General features: G+C 38.9%; 1 protein-coding gene across 3 annotated transcripts; it reads left to right on the top strand.

Moving 5' to 3' along the window:
* Positions 1–1,735: 1,735 nt before the first annotated feature.
* On the top strand, positions 1,736–14,555 carry lhx8a (LIM homeobox 8a). Of its 3 annotated transcripts, none has more exons than XM_053651181.1 (8): positions 1,736–2,979; positions 4,273–4,416; positions 5,520–5,641; positions 6,854–7,074; positions 8,882–8,985; positions 9,351–9,446; positions 10,233–10,416; positions 11,831–14,555. In XM_053651181.1, exons 1-8 carry the CDS (start codon positions 2,908–2,910, stop codon positions 11,905–11,907), a joined length of 1,020 nt encoding a protein of 339 aa, XP_053507156.1. In that variant the 5' UTR covers positions 1,736–2,907; the 3' UTR covers positions 11,908–14,555. The 3 variants fall into 3 exon arrangements, with proteins under 3 accessions (XP_053507156.1, XP_053507155.1, XP_053507157.1); XM_053651180.1 differs by having other exon boundaries at positions 10,233–10,431; XM_053651182.1 differs by lacking the exon at positions 1,736–2,979 and adding an exon at positions 3,006–4,038 and having other exon boundaries at positions 10,233–10,431.
* Positions 14,556–14,755: the final 200 nt, after the last annotated feature.

Genomic DNA, 14,755 nt, shown 5'->3' with positions numbered 1-14,755 from the left:
GATTTATTTTCAGAACTTCAGCGTCCCAATTCGCTTTCCACTCACTAAAAGTATGTACTCTTGTAAGTAAACAGTCACAAAACTCCTCCTCCCGACCTCACGCAAGGAATTGTGGGTAACATTACACACTTGTGCACGGTGGCTTAGTGGTTAGCACGTTCGCCTCACACCTCCAGGGTCGGGGGTTCGATTCCCACCATGCCCCTGTGTGTGCAGAGTTTGCATGTTCTCCCCGTGCTGCGGGGGTTTCCTCCGGGTACTCCGGTTTCCTCCCCCAGTCCAAACACATGCATGGTAGGCTGATCGGTGTCCGTAGAGTGTGTATGTGAGTGTGCCCTGTGATGGATTGGCACCCTGTCCAGGGTGTACCCCGCCTTGTGCCCGATGCTCCCTGGGATAGGCTCCAGGTTCCCCGTGACCCTGAAAAGGATAAGTGGTATAGAAGATAGATGGATGGACAATCCTTCGAAACTATAACGAGGTCTTTTTTTGTACGTCTCTGTGTTCAAAGTGAGAAAAACCACAAGGAACCTTAACAAACGTGAAGGAACGGTTGGAGAAATAAGAAAAGCTCGGCAGCGACTAAAGCCTCACTTTGAGGTGGATTTGGAATAAGAAAGGTTTTACAGGAAAGGACAGTAAAAGACGTCATCTCACATGAAATACAGAAGTGTAGTGTACACGTGTATGTGTGTGGTATGGGTTGTGATACAATGTCCATGTGTGTATAGTTAATCATGTGAAATGAGATGTTACAGGCTGTAATGTAACCACAATGCCTTGGCCAGTCTTTCTCTATTAACTTATGACGTGGTGTCACCATCTTTAGAAACACCGTCGTCACTGGCTGTCATTTATCTTTCAACATCTCGACAGATAAAACACAATACTTCAGCATGAAATCCGAGGACAGCGTACAAAAACCTGTGCGGCTCAGGCTGGTAAACAACCCGGTGACGTCATACACTTGACTTTTTCTTCATCTTCAGACAATACCGGTCTTGTTTATGTGCTCACGTACCTCACCCAACATCCCCACCCCGGCTTTTGACGTGTATACCTCGAGACATGTGTATATTCTTCACTGAAATGCAATATTAAAGCCCATCATCCACACCGGCCTTGTGGTTTTCTAAAAACTACAGCTACGAGAAGAAACCCATTAGAGATTGGTTCCAGTCAAAGCTGCATCCATACTGTAACACACAGGAAAAACAAGGGAAAAAAAACAAAAATCAACCCAACCCTAAATAAAGAAAGCCCCCCCCTCCCCCCTCCAAAAAAATATATATATATTCCAAAGCTATATTTAACTAAAGTTTATATTTATAGAAGAAAACCAACATTAAATATGAATACGAACATTATATCACAGTGGACTTCCATTCATTCTGCTTGCTTACAATAAAATAAAACATCATAGACTGTTAAATTAATTTCACAACATTTTAAAGAATGTTATTAGACCTGTACTCTCTGATCCACAAAAAAAAACAACAACCAAAAAGCCATACTCATTATTCTTTATAACAGAATATGAACATTTGATGAAATGATTATCTAGACTATCATTAAATCTGGTAATTGTTCATTTAAATTGAAATATAACTGATAATAAAGTGTAGAATTAATATAAAATGTACCACCGAAATATTTTTTAAAGTTCTGTTATTAAGTCAATATAAGTTGCATGCTTTTTTTTTTTTTTACATTTTCTTTCCTTTTTTATTATGAATGCTGTAGATGTTATTACTTTTACAAGGATGTTTACATAGAGTAATGCAGATTGCATCAGTTTTAGTTACTACACGACCACACTTTTTTTTTTTTTTTTTTTTTTTTTTAAAGAAGCTTTTATTTAACCAAACTATTATTAAATGGTCTCAATAGCTTTTTGTAAGAAAGATTTGTAGCTATAAAAAATCCTAAATGTTGAAATCTATTGAGTCAGCTGTGCCGAATAGTTCAAATCAGACGTCATATTAACTGTTTTTTTTTTTTTTGTAAAAATAGATTTAATAAAATTTGAATCCAAGATTAAGCATAAAGTCAAATAGCCTCTAAATATATTAATTCGTGTATTTGAATATTTGTACGACGTCAACTATTTCGGAACACAAGTGAAGGACATTCCCCTAGCCTGTAATAAAGATTTCCTCCTTAAATCCGTGTTTAACACTAAACAAACTCAGGTGGTAAAGAGCAGGAATGAACTCTCTCACATGGCACCAGTTAATCCAATTTGCGGATTATTTTTTTTATTTAAAGAACTGAAAACTGCAACAGCCGTAATGACCACAAACTCAATCAGTGCTCCTTGTGTTTGTCTTTAACCAGAAGGCAAGAGGATATTTTTTTTTTCTCCCCAGTATGAACTTGAAAATAAATATACATAGCCTATATACGCCTTATTTATTTTTTGCGACAATTCATTTTCGGCGAGACACCGCTCAATAATTGGAGCCAAAAAGTTGGATTGATTTTTTTTTTTTTTTAAAAGTTGGATTTAAAACAATTCGGTCCGTTATTCCGTGTTATCAGCACAACGTCTCGTCAATTTCAAGACTGCTAGAGTGTTAATGTTAAGCTCCTATATGAATGAATGAATGAATAAATAAATAAATAAACGCCGAAAATAGACGTTATTTCCGTTAATTAAATTTTTGCGAATCTGAGGAGGGTTTATTTGTATATTCCTGTATTTTTTTTGTCCCCCCTCTCTGAATAATAGGCGTGTGTAAATGTGCCAAGGAGGTGCGGCCATGGTGGAGAAAAAAGCCCCGGAAAAAAGTTCCTCCCAAACTGGAGTTGCTGTTAAATCGTGGTGTAGGCGCACAGGTGGAATACCTGCAGTAATGCTCCACACAAAGCCATCTGAGACAGCCTGAACCTGCAAACCTTCACACCATGTACTGGAAAGATGAACAGACGCTTTCCTGCCCCGGCGTGGAAGAGTTCAAGTCGGGAACCGAGAGCAAAGTAAGTGATTAAAAAAACCTTCAGGGAAAAACAACAACCCAGACCCAAGGGTTTCTGGAGAAAGCTTTCCGACTTGCACAAAAATCACCGGTGTTCAACCATTCCAACACCTAGAGTGAAGTCTGCCGGTCTGGTGTCGTCATTTAGTGTTTAGTTTATTTTGTTCTGAGCTACTATATATAGTATATAATATATAGCTAATATAGACTATTGAATTGTCTTGTGGAATTAATCAAGTTTGCTTTGCGACTTCAACCGAAAAGCTGAAAAATATCTCTTTAAAGTTTCACATTTGTGCTTGGATTGACTCTTACTCCTAATTCAGTTTTATATTGGACCAGTCTACAGTGACAACCTCGAAAAACCTTGTTTTAAATTAAATTATTTACATTTTTCTTCGTGCAGTGCGGTCTGCTACCTACATGCGGCATTTATAAAGGTTCCGAAGACACTTTAAAATAATAATAAAATAATATTTAAAAAAACCACTATTTTTTAAAAACTGTATTTCTGCAACATCAAGCAGTTTGTAATGTGAAATGCATTCTAGTTATGTTAATGATTAAGGAAGCCTGATTTATTTATTTATTTATTTATTTATTTATTTTATTTCCCTTCGTGGCATCATCACGTTCAGGTGTGCTGCAACCTGCTCGTCATTTATCATGCAATACACCGACAAGCCAAGTGTAGTCAAGTCAACGCACCTCTCCTTGCATGTGGACGTTCTTGAAGCTTTATTTTTCATAAGCTGTCAGATGAAAGCTCTTTGGCATGCATTCATCCGAAAAGGAGGAGAAGGAATGCAGACTGCTTGCTATTATCTCAAGAGCTCCGTGTGTGTGTGTGTGTGTGTTGTGATCATTTCGGAGGGGGGAGTTGGCATCTTTTGCACCGGGTTTGTTGTCATGGTTATTAACGGGGCGGCCGCAGAGGTTAAAAGGGCGGCGGCTCGGAGCGCGCGACTCTCCGCCCGACGCGCCTGCACTCTTTCTCCTGCTGCTCACCATGCCGCAAAACTGCAAACCTCACACACTCCTGCAAGAAGGAAACGTTTTGGTAATTAATGAGCGGGTTTAATATTAAAAATATATGTATATTCTTTCTTTTATGGAGCAATATTTGTAAGTCGGGGGGGAAAAAAAAACAACAACAAAAAAAACTTCATTTGCGTTTGTCTTCCAAGCCAACTGCCCAAACATGTAGGGTAGATTAGCCAAAGTGTAGAATATTTAAACATGTTTCTCATTTTTTATTTTATTATCACTATGAATGATTTTTTCATATCTTCAGAGCTCAACTCAAGACCTTTTGGAAGAAGTGTCGTGTCCGTCGTCTTCAGTCTCGTCGCCCACCGTCTCTTCACCTCATGCCATGACTGAGAAAGCCATCTGCACCAGCTGCGGGATGGAGATTGTAGACAAATACCTGCTCAAGGTAAGACACGAAATGATATTTAATACATAAATAAAAACATTTAATAGAAAGTCCAATATATCTGAGGCACACTTTAATGGCTTGTGATGGTTTCAGCTCCTCTAGGACTAGTATTATTATTATTATTATTATTATTATTATTATTATTATTATTATTATTAGTTGATATGACATTTTTAATGGAGTGAGGGCCAGATTTAATTTTATATATATATATATATATATATATATATATATATATATATATATATATATATATATATATATATATATAAAATATTTAAATAGAAGGTCAACTTTTTTTTTTCTTCTTCTTTTTTTTCCCTTTTCTTTGGCTACATTCGAACCTGTTTCTCATCATGAAAATAGCCCTGGTAGCTGGCATGGAGTTCAATTATAAACAAACGAATCTTTTAATAGCATGTTGTTTTCCTAGAACATCATGCAACTGTAAAAATATCTCTCTGCTCATATTTACATGGACATAAAATAAATAAAATCCCGGCATTTCTCTACAATATTTTTCCAGCAACAAACCCTTTTTTTTCTTTCTTTCTTTTTTTTTTTTTTTAAAAAAAAAAAAAAAGAGTTTATATATTTAATTTCCTTAAGTTCTTCACATGTATTATGACCTGACATTAAGGAGGCTGGAAAAAAGTGCAATAGTGGGAGTTAAATAATGTCGTGATGATGTTTGTTTATATGTATTATTACAAAATAGTTATATAGGCTACAGAATTTCTGGTTTAAAAATGTTTACATTCTCCACGCTTACTTTTAATTTATTATTATTATTATTATTATTATTATTATTATTATTATTAGTGCTACTTCCTCCAGAGCCATGTTTGGCGTGCTAATGAGGACTAGCTTAATTAGCTCGGCTAATATTCATGCTACATGTGAAAACTATTTTTTTTTTTTTTTTTTTTTTAAAAAAAAAAGAGAAAAAAAACCTACATTAGCCTCCTGCTTCACTTTTAGCTTGTAGCTAGGCCTATATATCTTCGATTTTTGTAGTTTGTGGAAACACGGATAATTTTGCAGGTGAAATGCTTTGCTAACTCTAACTCTGCTCTACCTGTGCTTTTGTTTTTGTACAGGTAAACGACATGTGCTGGCACGTGCGCTGTCTCTCGTGCAGCGTGTGTCAGACGTCACTCGGCCGACACATCAGCTGCTATATCAAAGAAAAAGAGATTTTCTGTAAACTTGACTACTTCAGGTACAAGTACATGGCTCTTTTTTTTTCTTTCTTCTTCTTCTCTAAATCATCCAACACTTCTTTATCGGCTTAGCCGTGCCGCTTGAAACGTCTAAATTATTTTAAAACAACAAGTTTGTCGTTCAGTTTCGGTGTCACGTGCACGCTTTGTGGTAGCGTTACGTCACAATGTTGCGTCACATTTCAGAAACTTTTTTTTCCTTAATTAATTTTATAAATACGATAAAAGTATGAGGTAGTATGTCTCATCTTATCTTGATAAATTATCACTATGAATCTCTATAATTTTTGTCAGAGCTTTGCTTCTGTGACACAGTGATGGTTCTTAGTAATAGTAGGCTAACTATTTACTGTTCAGTAGTTGATTTGCATCACTTTCCCGTCTGTAATACTTTTGAATAAATAAGTTAAATACCATGTGCATCCTGCTTCATGAAGATATCTCATGATGCGGTATTTTTGCCGTATTGACCGTCTGCTTCATTTGTTTTTAAATCTCGGCATCAGATTTAGTAGAAATCTGTCTCATCTTTTGGATAAATTTTGTGACTAGTTTCTAGACGTCTGCTCTCCATAACTTAGCATAAATCTCCATTCTCCATAAGTTACCATCACTTCCAGTGTGCTTTTCCTCTCATTCGCTCATCCTAAGCCTACTTTTTACTTTTAAATAAATGATATACAAGCCTCATTATCAATGCACCAACAACCCTTTGTATCAACGAGTACTTACCGGGGTACTAACATTCTCTCATCTCGTTATGTAGGAGTTGCTTTTATATGTAAAGTTTTAGACTCTCACTCAAATATTTAATGTTATTTTAGGGCACACGGGGAAGATCAAGTGTAGTTTCTCCAAACAATTAGCACGAAACTCCTTTTGATCGCCAGGCGGTGTAAGCTGACCAAAAATGTTTTAAAGGTGCATTGGGCTTGAAAATGTAATTTGCATCTTTAAGTGTAGCTTTTGCGTTCGTCAAACTATTTATGATCTCAGTTTAAGCTTGTCGTCTAGTTTTAATGTCCATTTTATCATTAATTTTAGCCTTGAATTGATTGACTGACTTAAAACATGTGGAGACTTAAAAATAAATAAATAAAATAAAGCAATTTCTTATACTACTATATTGAACCACGATCACTGTTTAAGGTATTCTATGTTCAAGGAAAAGTGACCACCTTGTTTTTAATGTAATTTATTATTGCTTTTAGGAAATACGGGACCCGCTGCGCTCACTGCGGCAGGAACATCCACTCCAACGACTGGGTTCGCCGAGCCAAAGGGAACACCTACCACCTGGCCTGCTTCGCCTGCTTCTCCTGCAAACGCCAGCTGTCGACAGGCGAGGAGTTCGCTCTGGTGGACGAACGAGTGCTCTGCCGCGTGCACTACGACCGCATGCTGGACAACCTGAAACGTGCCATGGAGAACGGTTAGAACTTCTCGCACTCGTTCACACACGTCGGTTTTAATCAGGGCTGAGCTGGTAGAGCGCAACACAGTGATACGAGTGCTGCAAGACCAAAACGTTTTCATCTGTAGACCAGCACGAGTCCTCCGACGACGGTCCTGTGGTTTGGAGCGTGCAACGTGGAAAGGTTAAAGGATCTGAATAGATATTTCTGATGAACGCAGAGAGAGATGGATTACGCTCGGAGATATAAAAAGCTTACAGTTGATGATTCAGAGATTCCCAGATCCTCATGTTCACGTTTCAGACATCGACGTTTTTCTTTCCTTATTTTGAAAATTTTTTGAACTGGAGAAGTAATGTAGTGAAATATAGTCCGTACAAATGGCCGTTAGACAAGAGGACGACAAGTCGAGCACTACGGGATACACTACAGGACGTTCGTTATGAGCAGTCGATCAAACTCCAAATGATTCAGTCTTGGTTTTATAAACCGTTTGTAGACCACCTTTTGTGAATTGCTGAGGTGGTGGAATTTTATTCAAATTAAAAGTGAACGCGCAGTTACAGTATCGTATAAACGAACCCCCTGGTTTAGTTTATGTAGGACTTTAAAATTCTTAACTCGAGTTATAAACTCTTCAATTTACTAAAAGTGCAAGAAAGGCTCAAAAGAAAGCTGTTTTGATTTGAATTCCTGATCGTAAAATGGCGCCTAAGCTCTCGGCTGAGGTTAAGTCTTATTGTGTCTCCAGTCTATATTTACTTGCATTTTTTTTCTCTCTCTCTCTCAGAAATATATAATATCTATATAGGCTAATACTTACTTAGGTTGAGTCTAAATTATCGGCTGAACCTCTTCCTACTTAAACGTTTGTCTCGGGTAAATCTCGACACTTTAAACAGGCCATCGTTAGACGTGTGATAAATGGCAGGATGTGTTACCTAAAGCGTGTATTTTCAATTTGTGAAATATTTGCATCTATACAAATGTATGTTTATTTTGTACTCGAGCTGTTAAGGTTCATGTAACCCGATACTCTTCCCTGCTTGGGAAAGTCTCTTTCTTGTCGTCGCTTCTGTTTTAGTTTGGATTTGTCTAATTAGGACTTTTGGTTCCTTGGGACTTTTTTGAATAAAAAATATTTTGAAAACTCTATAAATGTGACGCTTTAGAGGAGCAGTTAGGGATTTGTCTTTTGAAATGTACCGAGCAAAAGCTACAAGTGAAGTACAGTAACAAAAGACCAAAAAAAAAAAGAATTAAAATGCTATTGAATGTTAAGTCATTATTTTCTTTATTTATCCCCATCATCAAATAAGAAAACATGAACTTTGACATTAGGGAGGCTGAGAAAGGGTTAAATTGGGTCTCGAGTCTATAGTTATTTTCCCCCCAAAATTATAGTTTAACTTGACATATTTTTCCGTAAGAAATTTTCTTTTTCTTTCACAGATTTGTATGTTAACGTTTCCCAGAACCCTGTTATCTGGCGCACTAATGACCACTGACACGTTAGCTTCATTAGCTCGGCTAATATTTAAGTCGAAATGATGTTTTAAAAAAAAAACAACAAACCCCTACACTTCAGTCTGATGCTGCATAATCACCTGGTAACTTTCCCCCCCAAAAAAATATGTTTCTAGAGAAATGTGGAGAGTTTTCAAAATGTACTTCAGGCTTTTCTTTTGTCGAAAGTAAAATTCCAAATTGTATTTTGTCGTTTTGTTCTTGGCAAATGTTTAGAAAATATCGGCTGTTTTTAAGCCTCTTTGTTGCTTAGTAACGGTCATCTTTGACACATGGACATCTCACGTTTCCATCCAGGAAAAGGCGTGAACGTAGAAGGAGCTGTACCTTCGGAACAGGAAGTAAACCAGCCCAAGCCGGCGAAGAGAGCCAGGACGAGCTTCACGGCGGACCAGCTGCAGGTCAGTGCTCACGTTCCCATTCGTTCTCATCTATACGTCACCTTTATTTACTACGGCCGGCCTGGGCCAGGTCATGACGAGCTGAGTGTTGCTATCAATATACAGCATGTCAGGATACGCCGAGTGTTCTGGTTCTCATCAGTACTTTAATAACATTTAAATGACTCTGCAGTTAGTTCTTTATTACTTATTAACTTTTTTTTCTTCTTAAAGTCTTAATTAAACATAAATAAATCATGAATCAGTGTTCGTAAAACTAAATATTGTGATAGTGTGCTGTGGTGATATTTTCGGATTAATAGTTAAAGGATATCTGTATTGTATTGTGATGTGCACATGTTAAATCAGGTGTGTGTGTGTGTCAGGTAATGCAGGCTCAGTTTGCTCAGGACAACAACCCGGACGCTCAGACGTTGCAGAAGCTGGCCGAAAGGACCGGACTCAGCCGCAGAGTTATTCAGGTAAGCAGGTGAAATAGAGCGTAGAAATATTATAATCAAGTTTAAAAAAAAAAACAAAACCAACTAAAACACCCAGGCTTTATTTCCGGGACAAAGGAGCCTCGTTAATTTGTACCCGAGTCGTTTACAATATTTTTCTTCATGTTAGTGTAGGTGAATTCTTTAAACTTTGTATGGAAAACGTACGCTCTTAATGTACGTTCCAGTTTTCGAAGATGTTTTTATTTATTTATTTATTTATTTATTTATTTATTTACAGTCGGCATATAAATGTCAACTTGAATGTAACGACCCATTTTCATTCAAATCTGCGTGAAGGGCTCAGGAATGAAAAGCTCTTCACATCAATATGCAGGATGTTTTTGTATTCGTGTTGATTAACGAGGCTAATATTTGGGGAAAACTGGAAAGGGTTGAATTCATTTATTTAAAATTTCATCAGGAGGAATTCGAGTGCATGTATAAGCATGTAGTTTAAAAAAAAGCGAGGAGTGTTAAATTAAACAATTTGCATGTTAGGGTCAAATATCGTGTGGCTTTTTCACATCTGAAGGCAGGTTTGTTCACGTTACAGAACATGTGCTAATATAGAAGAGTTTTGCTACAGATTCGGAGGGCGTGGCTTATGCTTGGGTAATTTATAATCCGGAAAATGTGACTGTCGTTGACTCGAACCTTGCGCTCAGGTTGATTGTTACGCTCTGTAGATTTGATGCGAGTTTTGATTAGATGAGCTGGAAATAGAATCACTTTGACGCTGTGTTTTTTTTTTTTGTGGTTCTTCAGGTTTGGTTTCAGAACTGCCGAGCGCGTCACAAGAAGCACGTGAGCCCGAACCACTCGTCCACGGCGCCGGTGTCGTCCCTGCAGCCGGGCAGGCTGTCCCCGCCGCTGATGGACGAGCTGCAGTACACGGCGTTCACTCCGGTCGACACGCCCATGCTCACCGCTCTGCACTCGTATATGGACGGTCAGTTCAACCCTGGTGTGTGTCTCGCTTCTTCACTGTAACGTAACTCTCAATCCACAAACGTGGAGGAAATTCACTCGCGGATAACGTTCTCAAGTAATCGTCTGTTCAAAAAATTCACCAAGATACTCTGCTCTCGTGGATATTAAAAAAATGTTTGGTCAATATAGGTGTGCAACAATTATTGGCACCATTTTAGTCAATGCTTTGTGCTAGCTCCCTCTGCCAAGATAACAGCTCTGAGTCTTCTCCTATAACGCCTGATGAGGTTGGAGAATACATGGCGAGGGATCTGAGAGCGTTCCTCCGTACAGAATCTCTCCAGATCCTTCACATTTGGAGGTCCACGCTGGTGGACTCTCCTCTTCAGTTCACCCCACAGGTTTTCTATGGGGTTCAGGTCAGGGGACTGGGATGGTCATGGCAGGACATTGATTTTGTGGTCAGTAAACCATTTCTGTGTTGATTTTGATGATGTTTTGGATCATTGTCCTGCTGGAAGATCCAACCACGGCCCATTTGAAGCTTTCTGGCAGAAGCAGTCAGGTTTTCATTTAATATCTGTTGATATTTGATGGAGTCCATGATGCCATGTATCCTAACAAAATGTCCAGGTCCTCTGGCAGAAAAACAGCCCCAAAACATTAAAGATCCACCTCCATATTTAACCGTGGGCATGAGGTACTTTTCCATATGGCTACCTCTCTGTGTGCTCCAAAACCACCATTTTGGTTTCATCTGCCCATAGAACCCGATCCCATTTGAAGTTCCAGTACTGTCTGGCACACTGAAGACGCTCGAGTTTGTTTTTGGATGAGAGTAGAGGCGTTTTTCCTGAACCCCTTCCAAACAGCTTGTGGTGATGTCGGTGACTTCAGATTGTAGTTTTGGAGGTTAAACACTGAAGACAATTTTTGACAGCCTTCTCTGCTACGGGTGCCAGTATTGGTGGAGGGGGCGTGTGAAACGTTCAGGAGTAAAAAGGCTTAAATATTCAAAATACGAGTGTACAACTTTAAATATTTAATGTGCAGAATATAATAAATTGTCATGTTAAATAAAATATGTACCGGGAGAATGGTGGATTAATATATATATTTTTAAATTAAGGGTTAATTTTTAAACCATTAAATTGGTCCCTATTTATAAAAAGTTTTGACCTTAACCGTCGTGTAATGCTGCACTGACTCATCATTTATTTTCATAGGCAACATTTTGTTGGAAATCCTGTTGCAGGTTTTAAGGCGCCTGCTGGTTTCCTTTCACACGATCCCATTATACCGGTATTTTGTTTGAAGGCGCACGTGACGTTTGATCTGACGTCACTGCCACGTTCTTTGCTCCGTCACGGCGTGAGCAACACGCCGTTGTAATGTCTGCGCTCGTATGTTTTTTGTTTTTTTTTCTTTTCCAGTTCAGTCTCCGACGTCGCTGGTGTTCCAGCCTCTCCTTCCCCACTCGATGACACAGCTGCCCATCAGCCATGCCTGAGACAAACCCCGCCCACTGCACCCTCTCAACCAATCAGGTCAGAGTCTAGAGGAAAGCGTGAGGAACTTTTCATCGCTCTGTTGACCATGTCTTGCACCGTGACCCCGTAACTGTTCTCTCTTTTCGTGAGCGTTTACTGAAGGATGGTCCAAGAAAACAAAAAGCTTTCGATGTTATTGTGAACGGCTGAAGTTTTTTTTTTTTGTTTTTTTTTGTTTAATATATATATATAAATATCTAACGGTTGAATACAATCACGTTTAATTTATTTGTTGTGTGTGACTGAGCACTTTGTTATGAAATACATTTATGATGGAAGTTTTTTGTCGATGTACAGCTGCTTTTTTTTTTTTTTTGTGTGGATGAATTGGAAGCTGAACAAAATGTCAATAAAATGTTCAACGCTTACGGAACTCGTCTGAGTAACTGCACTCGTGGTTCAAACATCTGACGTTTGGACATTTTGGTTATAATTATGATTAACAACCTGAAGTCTTTTTCAAAACTTACCAAAAAAAATAAAAGTATAAGAATATCACTTCCAGGTGCTGTGGATTTAAGACCCAAGTCATGTACAGTGACCTCATGAAATAAGGGCGTGGCTTAATTGATTAACAAGTTAACAAAACACATCGAGTGTATGTACATTAAAATTTAAATTTGAACGCCGTTTACTTCCTCTCAGACAGTCTGATATTGTGAACGCTACATAACTCCGGCAATAACTGGAACCTTCAGAGAGGCACGTTGCGTTTTTAAATTCGAAATACACTGCCAAGTTCTCGCACAAAACACGCCAACAGAGCGTCGCTCTTATTTTCCTCCTGAATGAAAACCGCAGATGAACCGATCGACACACGGATCTGAAACGATTGACGTTTTGCGTAACTATCCGATAGCGGTGGACTCTCTGAAAGCTCCGCCCCCTCCCTCCATCTTGCATCTGTTGGGCGGTCAGGCTAAACCGTTGAAACCTTGATTTGCGAAAATTTCTACGAGGAAATCTCAGACGAGCGATTTGTCAAAGGACGATATTGAAAAATGTTTTCCCCCGTTCCAGGACTCGTATCTCCGACTTTCCTTGATTCCTCAGACTCCGTTTAACAAACTGGTACTTATTTACTATGACTGGCATAACGACATTTCAAGAAGGTCTGATGGAGGAATCGCGAGTTTTGAGAAAGCGCCCATGTGTCTGCAGGTTAGTCGACTGCCATGTCAATCAAAGAGCATCTGTGAATGTGGGTGGGTCTTCGTCATGTTGATTGACCAATCACTAGAGGTCTGGCTTGTGTGATGAGACTAGCTAATGTTTTGAAGAGGGGAAAAAAAATATTTAGCTAGCTTTTAGCTAAAACCGCCTACACGATCCACGCACAGCTAATGCTCTGGATGAGTTGCATCTTAACGACGTGAACCAAATCCGTATTATTTCTTAAACTGCTCTCGAGTAGTGTAAACAAACCGGCGTGAGGTCTGTCTGCGAGTGTGAGCTCGTGTTTGGGCTCGTAGCGGTAATTCACTGCGCTGTACTCGTACTGTTTATACAGCGCGTGCAACAAATTACACAGCTCTGTTCAGATATTAGCAGGTGCCAATTAGTGGTTGGAGGGTGATGACAGATTTTGTCTGACTCTGAAAGAACAAAGCTGAGAGGTAAAGCGTGGAAAGATGTACGGCTGGGAAAATCTGACACTCGGGTGTGAGGCGTTAGCGCGTGTGCGTTTCTCTTAAAGACCGTCTGATTCGAAGGCGTATTCTCAACAGGCTTGCGTGCGTACATGATGGTCTTTACTTTCTCTCACGGTTTCAAGGGAACGCATTTACCGAATAAATTCCTCGACGTGCGTCCAAAAAAAAAAGTCACATGACTTCATCTCAACAAATCGCGTCATCGAATAATCGGCTCAGAAAAGTAAAAGCGGCGGTTTCCCCGGAAGTGACTTTGTCCTCTCGAACACGTGGGATGGAAACGCTGCTCTATTCGCACACGTTCCGTGTGAAATTCCAATTTCCCGCACAAGTAAAATACCCAACTTGGACGGAAACGAAGCGACCGAGATCAGAGTTTTTCCTCCATTCTGATGTTTTGAGGAACTCGAGCGCTTGACCCGTAATTGCATGAGTTTGTGCACTGCGCTGCTGCGATCCGATTGGCTGACAGGATAACTGCGTGAATGAGCAGGCGTACAGGTGTTCCGTCCTATTAACCTGGACGGCGAGTTTCTATAGAAACGGGACGTTTCGTACACCGTCCCAGCTGTGCTTCTGAATCTGTAGCAAGTAAAAATACAATACATTAATAAATCTAAAACGCCGTCCATTTCCCTTAATGTACTCCAGTCAATAGAATGTATTGGAAGAGGTATCTAATACACAGCCTGTAAAATTTTAAACACGTGCGACGTGACCGAAACTGAACAAAAGAACATTTTTTAACATGTTAAATACTATAAATAAATAAAAATATTTGTCCCCCCGCAGATGAAGGGAAAAAAAAAACACACGGCAGCTTTGAGCAGGTTCTCGAATTGTATTTAATGAAAGACCACAGGAGTATTGCTATTATAGAAAGAAAGAAAGCAAGAAAATCACCTATATTTTGTGTACTTTACTTATGTCGAGAGCACTTAAACCCTCAATCTGAAACACCCTTTTGTGTGTGTGTGTGTGTTTGTTAATTCAGGCACGTGGTTACCTTTTCTGTTTTTGCAGTTACTCATACTACCCTATTATTGTTCTGAGTGTGTATTATTATTAACTGACAGACCATAAACTAGTGTGTACTGCACTGCTTAGAAGTTAAAATATGTTCCGAATAAATATAAATGTAAACCAATTTCGTGAT

Source organism: Ictalurus furcatus, chromosome 20 (assembly GCF_023375685.1).
Source record: "Ictalurus furcatus strain D&B chromosome 20, Billie_1.0, whole genome shotgun sequence".
Classification (NCBI taxonomy): domain Eukaryota; kingdom Metazoa; phylum Chordata; class Actinopteri; order Siluriformes; family Ictaluridae; genus Ictalurus; species Ictalurus furcatus.
The sequence above is the reverse complement of the archived record's forward strand: the minus strand, read 5'-3'. Positions and strand labels throughout refer to the sequence as shown.

Excerpts from the sequence above, each read along its gene's own strand:
- lhx8a (XM_053651180.1), top strand. The coding sequence starts at position 2,908 with ATGTACTGGAAAGATGAACAGACGCTTTCCTGCCCCGGCGTGGAAGAG. Across the intron at positions 5,642-6,853 it reads TGTAAACTTGACTACTTCAG|GAAATACGGGACCCGCTGCG; the intron begins GTACAAGTACAT and ends TATTGCTTTTAG. Across the intron at positions 10,432-11,830 it reads GGACGGTCAGTTCAACCCTG|TTCAGTCTCCGACGTCGCTG; the intron begins GTGTGTGTCTCG and ends TTTCTTTTCCAG.